Raw genomic sequence first — 22786 nt, 5'->3', positions numbered from 1 at the left:
TTTTGTTTTGGATTTCCAGCATCCGCAGTTTTTTGCATTTATCTACCAAATGCTGTCCCATTGGTGGGGGAGGGGGAGGGAGAGGGGGTGGGGTGGGCGCTCTCAGGGCCGGCTCAAGATTGGATTAGTATTTATAGGTGGAAGCGATTGAGATTTAAACAAAGTTTGAAATAATTGAAGGCAGTTGTTCTGGTCTGCCCTCCAAGGGCAAATTTCTGCATTTTTATAGAAGAAATTCGCTGCTAGTCCTCTCGCTGTCACTAACCATGCGGGATTACGATGAAATCACCGCTTTTCTTGGAGAATGGGGACCCTACCAGAAAGTTATCTTCTTCCTCTTGAGCCTCAGTGTCTTTCCCAACGGGTTCTGCGGAATTTCCATGGTTTTCGTTGTGGATGTTCTAGAGCATCGCTGCTCAATTCCCGGGAATCTCAATCTGAGTGAAGCGTGGATGAATCGGACTATCCCTCTGGAGCAAGAGAGAGGCAAACTTCAGTACAGCAAATGTAGACGGTACCGGCTGGATGTGATAGTGAATCTTTCGGAGACCTTTCCCAACCCAGATTCCTGCAACATGTCTGAGGTAGAACAGGAGCCCTGTTTGGATGGTTGGGAGTACAGTAAGGATCAGTACATCTCCACCATCGTCAGTGAGGTAAGTGCCGGAAGGAATAGAGTGATTTCACTGGCAACAGTGAGTCTGAGAATAGATTGTGCAGGTAACTAACATATTTCGATTTTGTTTTGAGTAAAAGGAGCAGATGCTCTTGAATCCAAAATATGACCAGGCAACTGCAATTCTTTATCTTCCGTGGCCGCGGGGCAGATACATTTTACTAATTAACTTCAGTATCTTTGCGTTTCTGAGCATTAGTGATTTGAATTTTAACTCCTGGCTCTAAATTTGTTCTCTGAATGTTAACCGTGGCTCTGTGCACTCTGGCCTCTGAGTAACCACGTTCAAACCCTCGCCCTCCACAACAATCTAGGTTGATACTCCAGTGCAGTACTTAGGGAGTGTTGAGGTGTCAGACATGCTGCTTTCTGATGGGCCATTAAACTAAGGTCCTGTCTGCCCACTCAGGTGCACAGATAAGATCCTGAGCACCATTTTCAAGTAGAGTAGGGGAGCTTTCCCTGGTCTGAGCAAAATTTATCCCCCGATCAATATAATCAAAAAACAGATTATCTGGTCTTTATCATATTTCTGTTTGTAAGAGTTAGCTGAGTGCAAAATAGCTGCGGCATTTCCTGTGTTACAACAGTGACTATAGGTCGAAAGTGCTTCATTGCCTGTAAAACACTTTGGAATATCCAGTGGTTGTGAAAGGTGCTATAGAAATGCAAGTTTTCTTTTGCACTTTCTATTGAGCAGTATTGAGCTCTCAGCACCTGACATAAGGTTTCGTTTTTTGCCTTATCCTGTCCCGTGTGCTCTTTGACATTTAAAGGGGCCTGGATTTGAGAGTCCTACACTTGTTCCCTTTAGAAACATTTATCTGAACCTTTTCTATCTCCTTTTTGAATGCCTCAAACTGCTCTTGCACTAATTTACCTTCAAATACCTGTTTCCAGTCCCCTTTTGCCAAATCAAAGCTCAGTTTAGTAAAATTGGAACTTTCCACTGTTTAACACTTTTATTCTTTGTCTATCTTTGTCTTTTTCCATAATTACACTAAATCTAAGTGAATTATGATCACTAACACCAAGATGCTTCTGACTGACCAGCTTTATCCTCTATATAATTAACTCAAGGACCAGATCTTCTCTTATTGGGCTTGCTAGGTTCTGGCTAAAAAAAGATCTCCTGAATTCATTTTAAGAATTATATGCCCTCTGCACCTTTTATACAGATATTATCCCAGCTAATATTAGCATAATTGAAATTCCCTACTAGTGGTGCCTTATTTTCTTTCTCACTTCTAAGCAATTTGCCTATGTATTAACAAAAACAAATGTATGGGCAAATTGTTGACAAGTGAGAAAAATATTTAAGCATAGGTGAAATATAAATATAACAGAATACAAATAAAATATAAATATGTGAGCCTATATAAAATACAAGCTAGACCCAATGGAAGATAAATTAAAGAAGCCAGATGTTGTTTCTGAGGCATACAATAAGGATTAGTTGGACAACACACACAACTAATGACGAAAGTTTGCGGAAAACAGCCACCCAAGAGCTTTTGCAGATAACCACCAAGAAACAATTACATTTCTTTGGGAACATACTTAGGGCTAGAACACCTGATAAAATTTATGATAGCAGAGCAAGAGGGAGTTAAAGGATGACATACACTGACAGTTTAGGAAGCAGAACAGGTGTAAGATTTGAGAACAACACCAAAATGTTGGTTAATATCAAGGATCATGAAAGTTGGAAAGCCATGATCACTGAGATTGTAAAACATGGCACCTGAAGAAGATTTGCTCTTGTATATCTCTCTGACTCAGGCTCTATTGTATACTCCCAGCACAACTTTGGAGGTTTGTTCTTCTCATCTCTACTTTAGAACAGTAATCCATGACAGGGGTGCTCAACTGGGGATCTTCAGCCCCATAAGACCTGTGAAAAGATTTCAAGGGATCACCAAGAAAAGGTCTTTGACAAACGAAATAACATTTTTATTCATTTATGAGATGTGGGCATCTCTGGCTAGTCTAGCATTTATTGTCATCCCTAATTGCCCTTGAGAAGGTGGTGGTGAGCTGCCTTCTTGAACCGCTGCAGACGCTGTGGTGTAGGTATACCCACGGTGCTGTTAGGGAGACATTTGACCCAGCGACAGTGAAGGAACGGCGATATATTTCCAAGTCAGCATGGTGAGTGGCTTGGAGGGGAACTTCCAGGTGGTGATGTTCCCATGTGTCTGCTGCCCTTGTTCTTCTTGATGGTAGTGGCTATGGGTTTGGAAGATACCATCTAAGGAGCCTTGGTGAGTTCCTGCAATGCATCTTGTAGATGGCACAGACTGCTCCCACTGTGCGTTGGTGGTGGGAGGGAGTAAATGTGGTTGGGGTGCCAATCAAGCGGGTTGGTTTGTCCTGGATGGTGCTAAGCTTCTTGAACGTTGTTGGAGCTTCACTCATCCAGGCAAGTGAACAATATTCCATTACACTCCTGACTTATACCTTGTAGATAGTGGACAGGCTTTGGGGAGTCAGGAGGTGAGTTACTCGCTGCAGGGTTCCAAGCCTGTGGTAATCTGATGTGTAATATACCTTTGAGAAGAATATTATAATGGAAGATCACATGATCTTAGTACCAAATAGCAGAGTAGCATGGGCTACCTCAGTATTCTGTTGTTAGAGTCTGTAATGTAGACACAGGGTTTGAGTAGAAAGCATATCAGTGTGGCTGCTGAGTTCCTCTGTAAATAAATAAAATGTGTTCTACCTAAGAACTGTCTGCTGATTTACTCTGTTTTTGGTACCAACTCGGCCTTCCTGAAACAAGCGTGCAACACAGGGTTGTACCAATATACCCATTTCCTTTCGGTGTCTCCTCAGCTTGCATCATATTCCAGAGAACAATGAAAAATTTACTACTGGGACTGCCCAACGCTGTAGTTTATTTTGATGACATTCTGGTGACAGGACTCACTGAAAAGGAGCATTTGGCAAACTTAGCAGAGTTGTGGTACCACCAAGTGGCTTGCACAGTAACTGCAGCTATAAAGATCTCACACTGAGTGCAGTTTCAGTTTTTGCTTTATTCACTTTCAGAGTCACTGAGTGTTTCTCACCTTGAACTACACAGAGTAGAGAACTGAACTATGGACCATTCCCCTTCAGTTGGTGACTTTAAAAATTGGTTCTGCGGAACAATGAGAAGTAGATTACAATGTTGGTCAAGTTCATCTATTTGTTGTGTTCCTTGGTGTTACCTGATACTTTCTGCCTACGAAATGTCTGCGACAGAACAATGGGAAAAATCCCCCCCCCCACCGCCCCCACTTGGGGGGGGGGGGATTGTGCGGGGGTGGGCGCGAACCCGATCTGCGCCCCCTGATCGGGGCTGCGCTCTCATTTTACGTGGGCGGGCCAGTTAAGGCCTGCCCATCGTGACGCTCACCCAGAAGCGCTGTGCGCTCCCTGTACGGGCGGGGGGGATTCCCTGAGTCATTTCCTGCGCTCTTTCGCGCATGTGAAACCCCTTGCCTCAGGGAGATCAGCTTGACTTGTGTAAATATAAATAAAGGAGAAAAAAACCCTTTTAAAACATGTCCCCTCATGTGACACTATCACATGAGCTGGGACATGACAAAGAATTAAGGTAAACATTTTTGTTAGATTTTAAAACACTTCATGAAACTTCATCCCACCCGTGGATGGATGAGGTTTCATGAAAAATGCGAAGGCCGCCTGGGCTCTTCGCCTGCCCGTCAGCCTTAAGATTGGATGGGCAGCTCATTTAATTGAGTTAATTAGTTTTTAAGTGGTCTTAATAGGCCTCTGACAATTCGGCAGGCGCGCAGTTGAGTCAGCTGTGCACTCGCCGAACTGAAAATCTAAATGATGTGCAGTGACGTCGGGACGCCCGCCCAATGTCATTGCGCGTCATTTTACGTGTCGGCAAGTGGGCCCAGCCCCCGCTCGCCGACCGGAGAATTCAGCCCAATGAGTTGCGAATGGCAATGAATTCTGTGCAATCGTCAATGAATATCCATTTCTCGGTCCTTATGATGGAGGGAAAGACCCCTCGGGTTGTAATCTCTGGATTACTCCCAGTGCCACGTGCTAGCGAGCTCAGAAATAAGAGAATAGCGCAGATGAATACGTGGCTTAAGAGTTGGTGTAAGAGGGAGAGTTTTAGATTCCTGGATCACTGGGACCTTTTCTGGGAAAGGTGGGACCTGTACAAGTGGGATGGTCTACATCTGAACCAGAGTGGGACTAACATCACTACGGGCGGGTTTGCTAGTGCTAGGCAGGGGGAGGGGACACAGAATGTTAGCAGAATAGGGACACATTATAATACAGTAAAACAATCATGTCAGAGAGAGTACAGCTGCAATAAGCCTCAAGGGAGTAAAGCAAGGCTGGATGGCCTCTACTTTAATGCCAGGAGTATTACAGGTAAAACGGGTGAGTTAAGGTGAGGATTGACACGTGGAAATGTGATATAGTAGCCATCACTGAGACGTGGTTGAGGGAAGGGCAGGATTGGCAGCTCAACATTCCAGGATATTGAATCTTCAGGTGAGGCAGGGGAGGGGGTAAAAGAGGAGGAGGCATTGCATTATTAGTTAAGGAGCCAGTTACTGCAGTAAGGAGAGATGATATCTTGGAGGGGGCATCGAATGAAGCTTTGTGGGTGGACCTTAGGAATAAAAAAGGGGCAACCATGTTATTAGGTGTTTAGTATAGACCCCCAGAGAGTCAGCAGGAAATTGAGAGCAAATATGTGAATAATTTGTGGAGGTGTGTAAAAACAATAACAATAGGGTAATTATATTAGGTGATTTCAACTTTCCCAACATTAATTGGGATAGACATAGTGTTAAGGGCTTGGATGGAGTGGATTTCTTGAGATGTGTACAGGAAAACATTTTAGGTCAGTATGTAGAGGGTCCAATAAGGGACGGTGCATTGCTGGACCTACTTCTGGGGAATGATGCCGGACAGGTGGCTGAGGTGGTGGTGGGCGAGCATTTTAGTGATAGTGACCACAACCTGGTACAGTTTAAGTTTGTTATGGACGAAGAAATCGACAAGTTGCAAAAAAATGTTTTGGATTGGGGGAGAGTGGATTTTAGTAAAATAAGGCAGGATGTAGCCAAGGTAGACTGGGAACAATTACTTGTGGGGAAATCTACAGAGGAACAATGGGGGGGTGTTCAGAAAGGAAATGGGGAGGTACAGGCTCAACATGTTCCCTCTAGGGTGATAGGAAGGAGTGACAAACCCAGAGAACCATGGATGACCAGAGATATTCAGCTAACGATGAGAAGGAAAAGAGAGGCTTTTAGCAGGTGCAAGGTGGAAGAGGGAGAGTTTTAGATTCCTGGATCACTGGGACCTTTTCTGGGAAAGGTGGGACCTGTACAAGTGGGATGGTCTACATCTGAACCAGAGTGGGACTAACATCACTACGGGCGGGTTTGCTAGTGCTAGGCAGGGGGAGGGGACACAGAATGTTAGCAGAATAGGGACACATTATAATACAGTAAAACAATCATGTCAGAGAGAGTACAGCTGCAATAAGCTTCAAGGGAGTAAAACAAGGCTGGATGGCCTCTACTTTAATGCCAGGAGTATTACGGGTAAAACGGGTGAGTTAAGGGTGAGGATTGACACGTGGAATTGTGATATAGTAGCCATCATTGAGACGTGGTCTCAGCAAAGGCAGAGGCATTAGTGGAGTACAGACTGTGCAGGGTGGAGCTTAATAAAGCAATTAGGAAAGCAAAAAGGGGATATGAGAAAGCTCTGGCTGGTAAAAGTAGGGAAAATCCCAAGATATTCTACAAGTATATCAATGGGAAGAGGATAACCAGGGAAAGAGTAGGGCCCATAAGAGACCAAGGGGGCAATCTATGGGTGGAGCCAGAGGACATCGCTAGAGTGTTGAACGAATACTTCATGTCCGTCTTCACCCAAAAGAATGAGGATGAAGGAATCGAACTCAGGGAGAGAGACTGCGAGGTTCTTAAGCAAATTGATATAGGCAGTGACAAGGTATTGGAGGTGTTGGCAGGCTTAAAAGTGGACAGATCTCCAGGTCTGAATGATTTGTGCCCCAGACTGCTGAGTGAGGCAAGGGAGGAGATCGCAGGGGCACTGACCCTATTTTAATTCCTCTCTGGCCACAGGGGAGCTGCCAGAGGACTGGAGAACAGCTAATGTGGTTCCACTATTTAAGAAGGGTTCTAGAGATAAGTCAGGGAACTACAGGCCAGTGAGTCTCACGTCAATGGTAGGGAAACTATTGGAGGAAGTTCTGAAAGAGAGTATCTATCTCCACTTGGAGAGGCAAGGTTTGATCAGGGATTGTCAGCATGGCTTTGTCAGAGGGAGGACATGCCTAACAAATTTGATTGAATTTTTTGAGGAGGTGACCAAGTGTGTAGATGAGGGTAGTGCAGTTGATGTAGTTTATATGGATTTCAGCAAAGCCTTTGACAAGGTCCCACATGGGAGACTTATAAAGAAGGCAAATGCACATGGGACACAGGGTAATTTGATAAGGTGGATTCAAAATTAGCTTAGTTGTAGGAGGCAGAGGGTGATGACAGAAGGATGCTTTAGTGACTGGAAGCCAGTGTCCAGTGGCGTACCACAGGGATCTGTGCTGGGTCCCCTATTATTCGTCATTTATATAAATGATATAGATGACTATGTGGGGGGTAGGATTAGTAAGTTGCGAATGACACAAAGATTGGCCGGGTGGTTAACAGTGAGGTTGAGTGTCTTGGGTACAGGAAGATATAGATGGGATGGTCAAATGGGCAGATAAGTGGCAGATGGAATTTAACCCTGAAAAGTGTGAGGTGATACACTTTGGAAGGAGTAATTTGACAAGTAAGTATTCAATGAACGGCATGACACTAGGAAGTTCTGAGGAACAAAGGGACCTTGGCGTGTGTGTCCATAGATATCCTGAAGGCAGAGGGACATGTTAGTGGGGTGGCAAAAAAGGCATATGGGACACTTGCCTTTATCAATTGAGGCAAAGATAACAAAAGTAGGGATGTCATGTTGGAGTTGTATAGAACCTTAGTGATGCCGCAGCTGGAGTACTGTGTGCTGTTCTGGTCGCCACATTATAGGAAGGATGTGATTACACTGGAGGGGGTGCAGAGGAGATTCACCAGGATGTTACCTGGGATGAAACATTTAAGCCATGAAGAGAGGTTGGATAGACTTGGGTTGTTTTCCTTGGAGCAGAGAAGACTGAGGGGCGACCTGATCGAGATGTTCAAAATTATGAGGGGCATGGACAGGGTGGATAGGGAGCAGCTGTTCCCCTTAGTTGAAGGGTCAGTCACAAGGCGTCATAAGTTCAAAGTGAGGGGCAGGAGGTTTAGGGGGGATGTGAGGAAAAACTTTTTTACCCAGAGGGTGGTGATGGTCTGGAATGCACTGCCTGGGATGGTGGTGGAGGCGGGTTGCCTCACATCCTTTAAAAAGTACCTGGATGAGCACTTGGCACGTCATAACATTCAAAGCTATGGGCCAAGTGCTGGTAAATGGGATTAGGTAGGTAGGTCAGGTGTTTCTCACATGTCGGTGCAGACTCAATGGGCTGAAGGGCCTCTTCTGTACTGTGATTCTGTGAAAACCATTGATTAAAGCAGCTGAAGATGGTTGTGCCTGAAGAAGCCAGTTATGTCCTGGGACTGAGATGATTGGCTACCAAGAACCACAACAATCTCCTTTTGAGGGGTATGACTCCAGCCAGTGGAGCGCTTTCCTGCTGATTCCCATGTTGTAAGGGTCCCTTGATGTCACAGTTGGTCAAGTGCTGCTCTGCTGTCAAGAATAGTCACTCTCACCTTGCCTTTGGAATTTAACACTTTTGTCCATGTTCAGACCAAGGATGTAATTAGGTCTGGAGCAGGGTGGTCCTGGTGGAACCTAAACTGAACATCTGTGAGCAGTTTGTTGCTGAGCAAGTGCCACTTGAAAATGCAGCCAATGACACCTTCTATCAATTTGCTGATAAATGAGAGTAAACTGATGAGTTGGTAATTGCCCAGAATGGATTTATCCTCTGCTTTGTGAAGAGGAAATATCTGGATAATTTTCCAGTTTGTTGCTTAAATACCAATGTTGTAGCTATAAGGAAACAGCTTGGCTAGAGGCAGTTACGAGTTCTGAAGCACAAGTCTTCAGCGCTACAGACGGGATGTTGTCTGCGCATATAGCCTTCGCTGCATCCACACAAGGCCATTTTATGACATCGCATGAAGCTAATCAAATTGGCTAAAGGCTGGCTTCTATAATGATGAGGACCACCGGAGAAGGCGGAGATGAATCATTCACTTGGCACTTCTGCTTGAATATGTTTACAAACGCTTCAGCCTTGTCTTTTGTTCTGGTGTGTTAGACACCACCTTCACTGAGGGTAGGAATGTTCATGGAACCTCCTCCTCTCTTTTTAGTTTTTAAGTTGTCCACCATCATTCACGACTGAATGTGTCAGGACTGTTATGTGGTCGAAACAGCAGCAGAAGTGCACATGGGTGTCTGGATATTCATTATTGCTAGGTTGAGTTATGTTCCACCAGTCCACCTGACCGACAACTACATGCAAAAGCTACTCCCTCACTCTCCCCAACACCGAGTAGTCTGATGAACAAAGATAAAATACTGCAGTTGCTGGAAATCTGAGATAAAAAGATAAAGTGCTGGATATACTCAGCATCTGTGGAGAAAGAAACCAAGTTAACATTTCAAGTTGATGACCCTTCATCAAAGCCAAGTATTGGCTTGCAAAATAACAACAATTTGTATTTATATAGGACCTTTAACATACATAATGCTCAGTACAAGCATGAGGACATTGGATAAGACATAGGAGCAGAAATTAGGCCATTCAGCCCATCGAGTCTGCTCCGCCATTCAGTCATGGCTGATAAGTTTCTCAACCCCATTCTCCCACCTTCTCCCCGTAACCTTTGATCCCCTTACCAATCAAGAACCTATCTATCTCGGTCTTAAATACACTCAATGACCTGGCCTCCACAGCCTTCTGTGGTAATAAATTCCATAGATACTATGGACTGTAAGATCATACTTTGTGAAAGCGGCCATAAACTCTGTTAAGGTGGCTGTAACTTAACATATGACTATGGACTTTAAACTGTGAGCAGTGTTTGATCCTGCGGCCTATATTTAGTTAATCATGGACTGAATAAGAGTGGGAGATTTGAAAAATGTAGTAAGTGAAGGTATAGCCTCTCCTGCTGTCTATTAAAATTCAGCCCTATCATTCACTGCACAGGAATGTAGGGTGGGGGATCTCGCCCTCGGGATGAAAAGACCAAATTCCAATGATTTGAAATGAGGCTGGAGAATTCGCCGAACTTGCACAAGAGGGAAAATTGCCAGGAAAGACCCTTACTGCAAAGGCAGTTCCTGGGTTAAAAGTAACTAGGCTGGGAAAGGAAATGAAAGGAAGTAACCCTCAGGGACTAAGGATAATTTTGGACTTGGACTGGGAAAAATCGAATGACTACCTGAGGTACAGTGTAAAGTATATCTGTGAAGAGAGGTGTCTTGGTTGTGTTGAAAGGAAAAGGGGAAAGTTTTTTGTTCTGTAGTTAAGTGTAAGTTGCCTACAGCAATACTGTTTAGTCAATAATGCTTTAAGTTTGTTACAATAAAAGCCTTAAAGCATGAAATCTTGACATATCATCCTTTTAGCTATCAACTGGAAGTTTAATTTTCTTTTTTTTTAAAGTTATTGGTCTCAATGGGGATAATAATACATGCTTGTGAAGTTTGTAATTTTTGATTATGCCTTGTAGGGTTTCCGGCATAGTGTTGCTGGAACCACTTTTTGCCTCCCGATTCTATTGTCCTATTCCCAAATATTTTCTGCTCAGCTGCCATTTGATAGTTACTTGTCCTTTCAAATGCCCTCTAAGATAGTAAATCAATGTTGGTCTTCAATACACCAAATTAATCTATTGGCCAAATTGCCCTTTGGTCTCTTTTATGCAGATAAATAAAGTGTAATGGACAGATCAGCAATTTGGATGTAGCTTTATCAATATTTGTTGCATATGCAAAATGCATGTTATCATTTATAGTTTATGCAAAATCTTTTGATGGTATAGTTATTCACACACTGAACTTGTGTTCAGTGGCGAGAAAAATAACAAGCTGAAGAAGCATGCTTCAAATTTTAAGGAGCAGTAGAGTAGAGTTGTCAGTTCCCCCACAAACATGCAGCATTTTAGAATAGTTTCCTATCAAAATACATTAAACACAATAATGATTTGCATCTTATTTTCAAAGAAATAGCTCTGCCTTTGGTGTTTCAGTTTTTATGGACAGTATTTAATGTAAGATTGATCTGAACAGGCCAGAGTTGTTTACCAAATTAGCTGATCTCAAGTAAGTGTCAGTGAGCTGGATTTGTTTGAGGAAAAGTATACCGAGGCTCCCATATTTGTTCACTAGTCAATAATTCCAGCTGAAAAGTGTACTTGTGGATTTTGTTGAGAACAGGATCGAGCTTAGTTCTGATGTGTCCTTTCTTGATTAGCCTGCTGACCTACTTGTCAGCTTTCACATATAATGAACAGCCAACTGGGTAGGATAACAAGCAGAGACTGTACCTTAGAGCCTAGATCTGCATTAATCTGTGCTCTCGGGATATTATGAAGAAAATAAATGATAGAAAAATAAAAGTTCATTGATTCCAATCCATTCGGGAATAGAACTGATGATTACATGAGTGTACAGATAATTTATGGATTATGATTCTCCCAATCTTGCTGGATTCACAATAGTTATATCTGGGAATGCCAGTTGATCAATATTGACAATGCTGTCCGAAACATTTTCACTGTTCTGCCTTAGAAATTTGACATGTAAGTGCTGTAGAAAATGACAGCTTTTCACGCCGTATCATCCCAAACCTACCGCATTAATTATGCATCCCGGGAAACCTGCCGTTTCTGTGGTGGGCAGGCTCTCATCCGCCCACCACACCATCACCTCGCTGGGCACCACATTTAAAGTGCAGCCGTGCACACACTTCTCAGTGCTTCTAGCCCAGGACTGCCACACGGAAGACAGAATGGCCCCGAAAGGCAAAAGGACTGCAGCCTCCCGCTTCAGTGAGGCATCCCTCGAGTGCCTTTTGGACAATGTGGAGGCCGCCATGATATATTTTAACCCGCTCTCGCCACAGGAGGGGCAGCTGCATCACGAATCCAGCATGGGAGGTGTGGCAGCGGTGGTCAGCGCCAATGCCCTGCAAACGAAGACAGCCACCAGTGTCGCTACAGGATGAATGGTCTCATCCGTTCCACCATGTTAACCCACTCTTCTCACACACACACAAACCCATCACACATCCACAGGGATCTGCCCCTCAGGGGACAAAACCACTAACTCTCTCACACACCCTCACATCTCTATCAGCCTCATATCCTCTTGAGCTCATGTCCTCATCCTGTCCATGGCTCTGTTCACCACACAAACATTCCAGGCTGTACCATGTGTCCTGCTCACACTCTCTCCATCAGTTTTCATGCAGGAGAAGCTGACTCACATCAGCAGGGAGAGGTCCTAGACTGGGGGTGGGTGGTGGGGGTGTGGAGTAGCCGACATTAGGCTACTCATTCACTTTGAGCAGTGTGCCATCGTGCTGACTGGTGAGGACATGGACCGTGCCTGTGGTGACGGTGGGGTCAGTGACGAACACCCTTGTGAGGATCTGGCACCACATCATCCCTCTCTCAACGCAACTGTGAGTGCTCCCTCTCCTGCTTTTGACTCTGCCATGCACTAATTGTCTCCACTTTGATTCATAGGGAGCTCTGCCAAGCAACTCACACCCTCAGCCAGCCAGTCCCTCAGCTCCATCCAGGTCCTCACTTCCAGCCAAGAGGACACCTCCTCCGTTGAAGAGCTGAAAATAAGCAGCCTGGAAGACCCGTCACAGCGCTTACCCAAACACTCCACCAGCACAAAAGACACACATCTTGGTGGGACCTAGATCTAGAGCAGGCTTGGGTTCAGAATCTATTGGTCACCGCAAGGACACAAGTCCGCAGCAGGGGGAGGCAGGTTTGTGTGAGTTCCCCAGCACTGGGAGGACTGCTGGGGATCAGGCATTTGCGAGGTCAGAGTCAGATGACGAGCCTCTGGATTTGACCTTCCAATTCATCCTGGAGAGTCAACAGAAGGCGTGGGTACATCACGCAGAGCTGTTGGAAGCCCTCAGCAGGATGGTATGCGAGTCAGAGAACAAGTCCGCCTGTTCTCTAATGAAATGGTGCACACGTTTCCGTGTATAGAGGTCTCCATGGGGAGGATGGCGGATGCCATGGAGACCCTGGTTCAGCAGAAGGAGGAGATGTGCACAGGCCTGCACTCCGATGCGGGAGCCATGGGTGAGTTTCTGCATTGGCAACGTGAGAGGGAAATGGGGCACCTCAATGTCCCTCCAGGTGCTCCTTCCCCTCAAGGAATCAGGCTGGGGCTCCCGGGCACCCAAAGTGAGGAGGAGCGGCAGCTGGACACCCCTGTATCATCCACTCAAGAATCTCAGAGGTTGTCCTCTCCTTCCAAGTCCCCTTCGCTTGTGACCCCCTCAACCTCGTCCTCTGTCACTGCAGAGAGAGCAGCTGGCCAATGAGTGATTCTGGAGGGAGCAGTGTGTGTGTGTGGGGCAGGACCTTTCAGAGCCTTGTGCAAGCACTCTCCTACGCACGCAGATCCTTCCTGTATCACACTCACCTCAATGTCCTGGGCATTTTCAATGATGCCTGCTGGGCTTCACTTTCAGTTGTCCATCTGAGCCGACCTGTATCTCTGCCCACCCAATGATCACACTCCCACGCAGCACCTGATCTCACCCACCATGACTGTCATTTCACTTTCAATTTGGACAGCATGGTCTGGATTTGCTTTCATGTCAGCTCCCCCATCTTTTCCCCTCCTCCAGTCATCCATTTCCTTTCCCCTATCACTGTTGATCCCTGCTCCAGTATCACCTTCCACCTCCCCTCTGTGACCTGCTAGCCACAAACCATTTCCTTTGGGGATGTCCTGATGAACGTACACATTCCCTTCCTTCCTGAAAATTCCACCCCTATCTACATTCACCTTCTTGACCTCCTTCCCACCCACCAGGGTCCATGCCTGCCTCTGAATCCCCACCAACCATCTTCGCTGTGGCTTCTATTGCTACCGTCGAACCCACACCCTCCCGCCTTACTGCCTCACCAGCTCACTCTGCCCTTGGTCATTCCCAACATTCCCTCATTCCATGCCCACCTTCAGTTCGCTCCCAGGAGGCAGTCATGGACTCATCAGAGCCCTCCCTTGCATGTTCACCTGGACGTTACCCCCCATCCAGACTTATCCCCCTTGGAATCCCTTCTCCCCCCCTCAAGACTCCCCCCCTCCACCCTTGGACTCCACCCCCGCTGAGAAAAGAGACATGCTGTCAAAAGATTTTCGTCTTTTACTCATAAGGATTGATACCATGTCCAAATGCAGAATTACATCTAACGTTAGACTTTATGTCCTATGTCTAACGTTAGATGTGATTTCACAATTGGACAGCACTTGCTGAACAATCCTGGGTGTGCTAAGAATTACAACCAATGTAAGATAATCATTCGGACTCACAATGTGGCTCACCTACGCCTGATATAAGTTACATATATTCTTACATAGGGACCTGCCCTCTGCAGACAAAAGGAACATGTCCAGATATTGCGCCTCTTTTGAATTAGACAGAAGTGTGGGAGACAATAGTTCCTTGATACATTCTCCATGGCAATGCCTTGGCCAATCACAGTCAACTTGCCAACCAATCAACAACCTTTTCTCATGCAGTGAAAATCGTTGCTCCCTTTGAAATTTGCATTCTTGCTCTTGTCTTGATGAGTGTAAGATGGAAAGCTTCGAAAGTATATCTCTTTTTTTCAGCAATACACATGCAGGTTTATTCATTTCCCTCAACATATGAAGTATGTTTAAGAGATTTCATGACCATGAAAATTATATAGTGTCTGTTGGAAATAGAATTACTTTACATGTCCTTTCATGTACTATGTCTGTCCCAAAGTACTCCAAACGTAATGGTCTGAATAATACTAGGGTGGGGGAACAGCGTACACAGTCATAAATGCTGCGGGGATGGAATAATAAGGGCTGAGAGGGACTTCTGCCCCCTCAGAGGACTTAGTCCCGCCCTCTGGACCTGCCGGACAATCTGGTTGGCTGGCAGCTCCATCAATACTGGCAGCACCAGGAATGCATCACCGACCACTGCTGGGAATACAGGGGAAGAAAGGACTGCAAGGCTTTGGAACGCTGAAGCAGGTAAGCCCGGGAGCATAGGCCGAAATGCCTATGGTAGGTTGGGGAGAGGGGAGTGGGGGTGGGGGGAAGGGGGTCAATTTAAGGGAGGGAGTGGGTAGGAAGGAATGGGAGGGTTCAACCTAAGCGGGGGGGCATGGGGGCTGCCTCACAATCGGCAAAGGGCAGCCCCCAATGAGTGACTCCCACCCCCAACCCATCCCCACTTCCTTCCCACTTTTTGAGCACCTAAGGTAAAAAATTAGGTCTCCCGCCTCTGCCCTGCTGCCCAAGCCAAGCGGTTTATGGCATGGGCATCACATTTTCAGGGTCAATTGGCTTGATAACAAACCTAATTAACCCTTAGTTGTTTGATTAAATATGGCAGGCGGGCTGCCGATTTCAGCACTCACCCACCCCCTGCATTATGGGAGTGAGCCTGGCGGTGGCCGTGAAGGTGGTGGGATGGGCACCCACCTCATTTTGTGTGCCCACCCTGTGGGAAACACACAGAGGAGGCACTTAAAATTCAGCACAATGAACGACTTTTGAATTGTTTTCACTGTTGTAATGTAGATAAATGTGAAAACAACATCCTACAAATGAGATGTTCAACCAAGTAATCTGAAATAAAAAGAGAAAATGCTGGAAAAACTCAGCAGGTCTGGCAGCATCTGTGGAGAGAGAAACAGAATTAATATTTTGAGTCCGTATGACTCTGGAGAAGATGTTGCCAGACCTGCTGAGTTTTTCCAGCATTTTCTTTTTTTATTTCAGATTTTCAACATCTGCAGTATTTTACTTTGAACCAAATAACCTGCTTTTGTAAAACTGGTTGAGGAATAAGTGTGGCTGGAAACAATCCTGCTCTTCCTGAAATAGTGCAATGGAATATTTTACATCTAGAGAGCAGACAGAATTACAGTTCAACATCTGATATAAAACACTGCACCCCCTCAGTGCAGAACAAATGTGACAGCCTAGATTATGTACTGAAGCCTCCAGAGTTGGGTTTGAACCCACTGCCCTCTGGCTTAGAGGCGTAAACAATGATTTGAGGCTGACATCATAGTGGGCTTTTCTCAGATTCAATACCACCCATTCTTAGACCAGTATAGTAAAATGACTTGCTTGTAATTTTTCCCACAATACATACATTATTTTTCATTTCTCTTTGCCTTTCAGTGGGACTTGGTTTGCAACAATAACTGGAAAGGGCCGTTTTCTACGTCAACGTTCTTCATGGGAGTGTTGGTTGGTTCTTTTATTTCTGGACAGTTATCTGACAGGTGAGTTTTTCCCTTTATTCAGCCCAGGCAGAAGGAATCTTCATTCTCATTCGCACTGACAAAAAATGGCCTTTTGGCACGTGGGGAGGTCATTAAACTTGGGGCCAAGTACATACCTCACCATTTGCGCTGTATTCCCAATGTCTAGACTTGAGGAGGCACGTCAGGTGCTTGCTGCAGGTGGGGTATCTTCATAAATATTCAAAACTCTGGGTATGGTGATGTCATTCAAATCAGAGTTCAGGTGAATCAAGTACAATACTAACCCCAGTTCTGTTGAAAGGCCCCAGATCTATTAACTGTTCCTCTCCCCACTGATGCTGCCAGGCCTGCTGATTACTTTCAACATTTTCTGTTTTTATTTTAGATTTCCAGCATCCTGGGAAGAATGTCTACTGCAGCATCTTTTACTACATACCACAGCATAGCTTGTATGTGGTGATCCTTGCAGGTGATAGGAAAAACCATCTATATACACATCTGGGGTATCCTTGATATGTTCCTTCAATACAGGGTGTGAATCAAATGCGCCTGAAACAAGAAAGTTCTTAAATCATTTTACATAATATAACAATGTAAAATTAATCTCACCTCTCCTCTTGCACCCATTTCTAGATAAAGGCTGTGATAAGGTCTGAAGGCAATTTGTTCTGGTGGAACATGAACAGACAAGAGCAGGCTATTGGCATGCACGTGTTACCTGTCAACATTATAAATTACTCAATCCATTACTTTACTCAGAATTAATTAGAGACTGATTGATTGAACAACAACTAGTTTGGGAAAGATTTATCCTGTCTTTTATGTGTGGGTTATACCTGGATAAGCTTTTGCATTGTTGGTTAGCGACCAGGGTCACAGCTGTACTGGAACAGTATAGCTTGGGGGTCACCTAGCACATGTGCATAGGTCTTTTGTATTACAGCCAAGAATCTGGCCATACATTTGCTGTGTCCATGTGGCCAGACAGTTCTTAATATCATATGGAGTGAACTGAATTGGCAGGACGCTGTTATCGATGACAGCCTGGACTAAAGACCTGGGGACATGAGTTCAAATCCCATCACGTCAGCTAGTGATTTTAAATTCAGTTCATTAAAAAAAATCTGGAATAATAATCTAACATCAGTAATGATGCCCACGAAACTACCATATTGTCATTAAAAACCCATCTGATTCACTAATGTTCTTTAGGCAAGGAAATCTGCAAACACCATCTGAGATAGATTTGACTTCAGTCGACAACAGTGTGGTTCATTCTTGACTGCTCTCTGAATTGGTCTAGCAAGCTACTCAGTCATATCAGGATGCTACGATAAAATATTAAGAACTCACTATCTAACAACACTGTGGGCGTACCAAGACCACATGGATTTCAGCATTTCAAGAAGGTGGCTCGCCATCGCCTAATCAAGGACAGTTAGGAATGGGAAGTAAATGCTGGTCTTGCAAATGATGCACATATCCCATGAATGAGTAAAAATAAGAAATCCACCTAACACTTTTGGTTGAAAACACTTGGGGAAGAATTTTCCCCCGGTCAGTGGGGTTGTGCGGGGGCGGGTGGGAGCGGGCACGAACCCGATCAGCACCCCCAGGTCGGGTCCGCGCCGCCATTTTAAGGGGGTGGGCCAATTAAAACCCGCCCAGCGTGATGCACATCCGGAAGCGCTGAGCGCTCCCTGTGTGTTGGGTGGGGGGGGAGTGGGATTCTCTGAGTCGGGGCTTGCGCTCTTTCACACATGCGCATGAAAGGGCACAGAAAACGTGCCTCGGGGAGATCAGTTCAAGTTCAGAAAAATTTAATAAAGGAAAAAAAAAAAATTTTAAGGGCATGTCCCCTCATGTGAAACTGTCACATGAGCTGGGACACGTCCATTAATTTTTTCAAACATTTTAATTTAATTAATAAACCCTTCATGAAACCTCATCCTGCCCGTGGATGAGGATAGGCCGCCTGGACTCTTCGCCTGCCCGACAACCTTAAGGTTGGACGGGCAGCATTCTCAACAACTTTAATTACTTTCTTAATGGCCTTGATAGGCCTTTGACAGTTCAGCGGGCACGTAGCCGACCTGACAATCTAAATAATGCGCAGTGACGACGGGACGCATGCCTGACGTCACTGCGCGTCATTTTATGCATTGGCGAGCAGGCCCCGCCCCCACTCGCCGACCCGAAAATTCTGCCGTTGGTTTACACAGAATATCTGTGAGGAGGAGCACTGTAAATGCTGAATTGCACCTGCTCCAGGGCCTCTGTTGCTGACTCTTTAAAAGTTCACGTGACAAAGATGAAATTCCTTCATTATGTAAAGGTGTAAAGTCTACAGTATTGTAGGTTTTATTAAGAAGGGCATAGAGTGCAAGAGCGAGGAGGTTATGTTGAACTTGTATAGCACATTGGTTTGTTCTCAGCTGGCAAATTGCAACCAGCTCTGGGTGCCACGCTTTAGGAAGGATGTGAAGGCATTGGAGAGAGTGCAAAAAAGTAAAAAAGTTTCACGAGAATGGTTCCAGGGATGAGGAACTTGAGTATAAAGATAGATTAGAGAAGTTGGAACTGTTTTCCTTGGAGAAAAGAAGGCTGAGAGGAGATTTAGTAGAGGCATTCAAAGTCACATGTGGCCTAGACAGAGTTGATAGGGAGAAACTGTTCCTATTGTTGAACAGATCGAGAATGAGAGGACACAGATTTAAAGCAGTTTGTGAAAGAAGTAAAAGCAACATGAGAAAAATCTTTTTCACACAGTGAGTTGTTAATGGCAATGCACTGACATGCACTGCCTAAGAGTATGGTGGAGCCAGCTTCAATCAAGGCATTCAAAAGGAAATGAGACTGTTTATTTGAAGGGGAAGAAGTTTCAGGGTTACTGGGACAGGACAGGAGAATGGCATTAAGTGAATTGTTCAATCGAAGAGGCGGTGCAGACACGATGGTCTCCTTATGCGCTATAACAATTCTATGATTTTGTGATTATTAAGGCACTGTTGAATGCCCTACCAATAATCAAGGAATGATGGTGCAGTGGCTATATTAATGCAGGAGTAATCCAGCGGCTTTGACTATTAAACCTGTAGAAAATGAAGTCAAATCGTAGCATTCGAATTTGAAATCAGCTTTAAAAAACATAGAAATAAAAAGCTGGTATCAGTAAAAATGAGGCTGTTGGTTTGTCATTAAAATCTAACTTGTTTACTAATATCCTTTAGGGCAGAAAACCTGCGATCCTTACCGGGTCTGACTTTTATGTGACTCCAATCCCACGCCAATTTGGTTGACTCTTAGCCTTCTTCAGAAGTGGCTTAGCAAGCAGTTGTATCAAGCTTTTACTCAGGTTAATTCACGGGAGGTAATAATTGATGGCCTTGGCAGTGTTCGCCACAGCTTGAGAATATATTTATTTTTAAATCCATTGTAAGACAACCAGGAGACATGCCTGCACAAGTGGCATGAATGTCCATTGTGGTCGGCTGTAGAGGTTGTGTTGGATTCTGTCGAAGTAAACATCTCGTTGCCCCTCTGGTCCCCTTTGTAAGGGGGACACTAAGAATTTTAAAAACAAAATTGAAATCCTTTTCATCAGAGGACAAGCCAGAAGTCCCCCCAGCCCCTAACATCCAGGTGAGCCCCAACTCAACTGTTTGTCATGTTGGTGTGCATGATCTTATCAAACAGATTTCCACTGATTGTACATGGGTTGGTGGCTTCTATGGAAGTGATGTGAGTCTCAGCCCTCAGCTGGAGAGCTGCAACACACTTGCCTTGTCTCCTCCAGGAAGGCCCACTAGTATTACCTGCTCATCAGGCAGCTTAGAGGCCACTGATGGACCTTTCACCAGGATCCCATCAGGCCAGTCAGAGACCAGCAGATCTTTTGCTCAGCAGTGCCAGCAAAGGGGCAGTGGCTGCTGCTGGAACATCACCCACTGGAGGCCTAGGACTGCTGTGCAACTTAAGCCAGAGGTAAGTGATGGAGGGGGAGGTTTCACAGGATGGGAATGATGGAAGAAGAGGTCGCAGGGAGTCAGCAGCAAAGGTGGAGGGCTGTATCTCAGTGGGCTTCCCCTTCTTGATCCCCTCGATGAGGAACTGAGTGCCGTTGAATGAGGGACCCCCCACCTAGCTTGCCGGGGAGACCACAAGCAACCTAGACATGTTTGTACACCAAGCGTCCCACATGGTGACAGGCCCACCTTCTGCTGGGTTAATACTAGTGGCTGCAAAAAGAGGCCCTCAATTTGGGCATTAATAGCCCCTTAAGGGCCTCAATTGGTGGTGGGGCGAAAGGCCCCTGGCCTTCATGCCATGGACTCAATTGAGGTAAAGGTAGCTGTGGTAATTATGGTTTTATTTAGTGTGTAATATAACTTTAAGAAGAATGCTTGTTAAGGAAGATCACATGATCTTTAGTACCCAATAGGAGACCAGTGCAGGCTACCTCAGTAGTCAATAGTCATTAGTTAGTAGCGTAGAGATAGAGTTTGAGTTGAAAGCACACGTGTAGTTGCTGCTGAGAATAAACTTATAAATAAACTTAAAGGTTCCACCCAAGAAGTGTCTGCAGATCAACTCTATCGATAGTACCAACTCGGCCACCACTCACAACAAACTGGCGATGAGGCTAATACAAGTTTAACAGAAGGAATCAAGTGGGAAAGATGGTATTCGTAAAGAACTTTGGAGAAAGACTAAACTGGTTACTGGATGAAATAAGTGCAGTCCAACCTCTATCTTATCACGTGGAGGTGGAAGGCTGAGTCATACGGAGACATGTGGGTCATTTAAATAAGAGTGAAACAAGTCACCAAGAATTGTTCCCACCAGTGTTCACGACCGGGTCAACATTTCCTGTTGAGAGAACTCAACCCAGTACAGACATGTCTGTCCCTGCAAGAGTGGAGGATACAAAACTGCAGGTGCCCACCGAAGCACCTGATGTTCAATCAATTCTGGAAAGGAGGTTCCTGATAAAGCATTTGAAGTTGTAGAGCTGATAAGTTCAACACACATAAGGAAACCCCCAGAAAGTCTGAATTTGTAAATCACTTACCAGTGTAAATATTATGCCATGTTGAGAAAATTGTACATGTAAATATAAAATGTATATCTGAGTAAAGAGGGAGGGATGTGGTAATTATGGTTTTATTTAGTGTGTAATATACCTTTTAAGAAGAATGCTTTTTAAGGAGGATCACATGATCTTTCATACCCAATACGAGAGTAGCACAGGCTACCTCAGTAGCCAATAGTAGTTAGTAATGTAAAGATAGAGTTTGAGTTCAAAATGCACATACAGTTGCTGCTGAGTACCTTGTAAATGAATTTAAAGTTTCTACCCAAGAAGTGCCTATAGATCAACTCTATCACTAGTATCAACTCGGCCACCACTCACAACAGTAGCAGGGTCCTCACCTATGCAGCCTGATTCAATGCCATCCCTGTCTCCAAGCTCACCACAGGAAAAAGCATTAAAAAACACCCAAGGTCTTCTTGATGGTCAGAGACGTGGGAACTCCTGACATCATCACCTGGCTTGTTTCCTCTTATAATAATAACTTTTTGGGGGAGAAAGCCTCGAACAAGCCATCCCCAATCCCAGAGTCAAGACCTTGCATCTGGATCCCAACATAATTTCTAATCCTTCCAATATACCATTATCAAAGATGTGGTAGTTGAACATAAGCAGAATTATAGATTTTCAATCCCATGTGACTTTATGTAAATCTAAGGGTAAGTGGAGAAGCCTGTGTTGATATGCATGATGGCTATGTACTGGGAGAATATAGATATGCAATGTGCACCTGTGTACATACAAGTATGTGCATAATTTAGCATGTGTTTGTGTCTATTATAGTAAGCATAAAGTTGTGTATAAATTGACACAATCTTTACTTCTACTTCGCAGATTTGGGAGGAAGATCATTCTGCTTGGAACTATGGCTGTACAGACTGTGTTCAGCGTGCTTCAAGCATTCTCTCCAAACTGGGTAATATTCTGCCTTCTGAATTTCCTCGTGGGTCTTGGAGCAATTTCAAACTATCTGGCTGCCTTTGTTCTTGGTAAGTATCTAATCCATGCAGTACTTTTATTAGCCCTTCCCTCACTACTTTTGATGATCCTGTCATTCTCAGTATGACACCAAGTTCTGGTCATTACGTGATGGCCTAGAAGACTGGTAGGAATTTTGAGGCCTCATTTTTTTCCCCAATCCTTTTGTGGAAAAATTTTCAAAAAGTTCTGAAATGTGACAGGCGGCAAGAACATTCCTGCTGGGAATGTAAACCAGAGGATTATTGAATTGCAGAAAAAGTAATATATGAGCTATGATTCCCAAAATTCAGTATGACAGAAGAAAACTGCAAGAAGAATTCTGATATTATAGATCAGGCACTTGCGTTCCATGAAATGATGCAACAATTAAAGCAAATAAAATGGGAGAGGTTGCTCAACAACACTTCAAAATAATTTATTGGGTTACACCATCTTTTCTATTCA

At 44.7% G+C, this 22786-nt stretch overlaps 1 protein-coding gene across 1 annotated transcript in view; it reads left to right on the top strand.

The window, feature by feature from the left end:
• Positions 1-266: 266 nt before the first annotated feature.
• LOC144685284 (organic cation/carnitine transporter 2-like) overlaps positions 267-22786 on the top strand; it is an 87953-nt gene continuing 65433 nt past the window's right edge. Inside the window, exons 1-3 of the mRNA XM_078549704.1 lie at positions 267-656; positions 16184-16287; positions 22196-22350. Of these exons, the coding sequence (XP_078405830.1) occupies positions 267-656; positions 16184-16287; positions 22196-22350 (649 nt within the window). The remainder of the gene's footprint in view (positions 657-16183; positions 16288-22195; positions 22351-22786) is intronic.

Source organism: Cetorhinus maximus, chromosome 10 (genome assembly GCF_964194155.1).
Source record: "Cetorhinus maximus chromosome 10, sCetMax3.hap1.1, whole genome shotgun sequence".
NCBI classification, from domain to species: Eukaryota; Metazoa; Chordata; class Chondrichthyes; order Lamniformes; family Cetorhinidae; genus Cetorhinus; species Cetorhinus maximus.
This window is presented reverse-complemented; position numbering and strand designations above follow the sequence as displayed.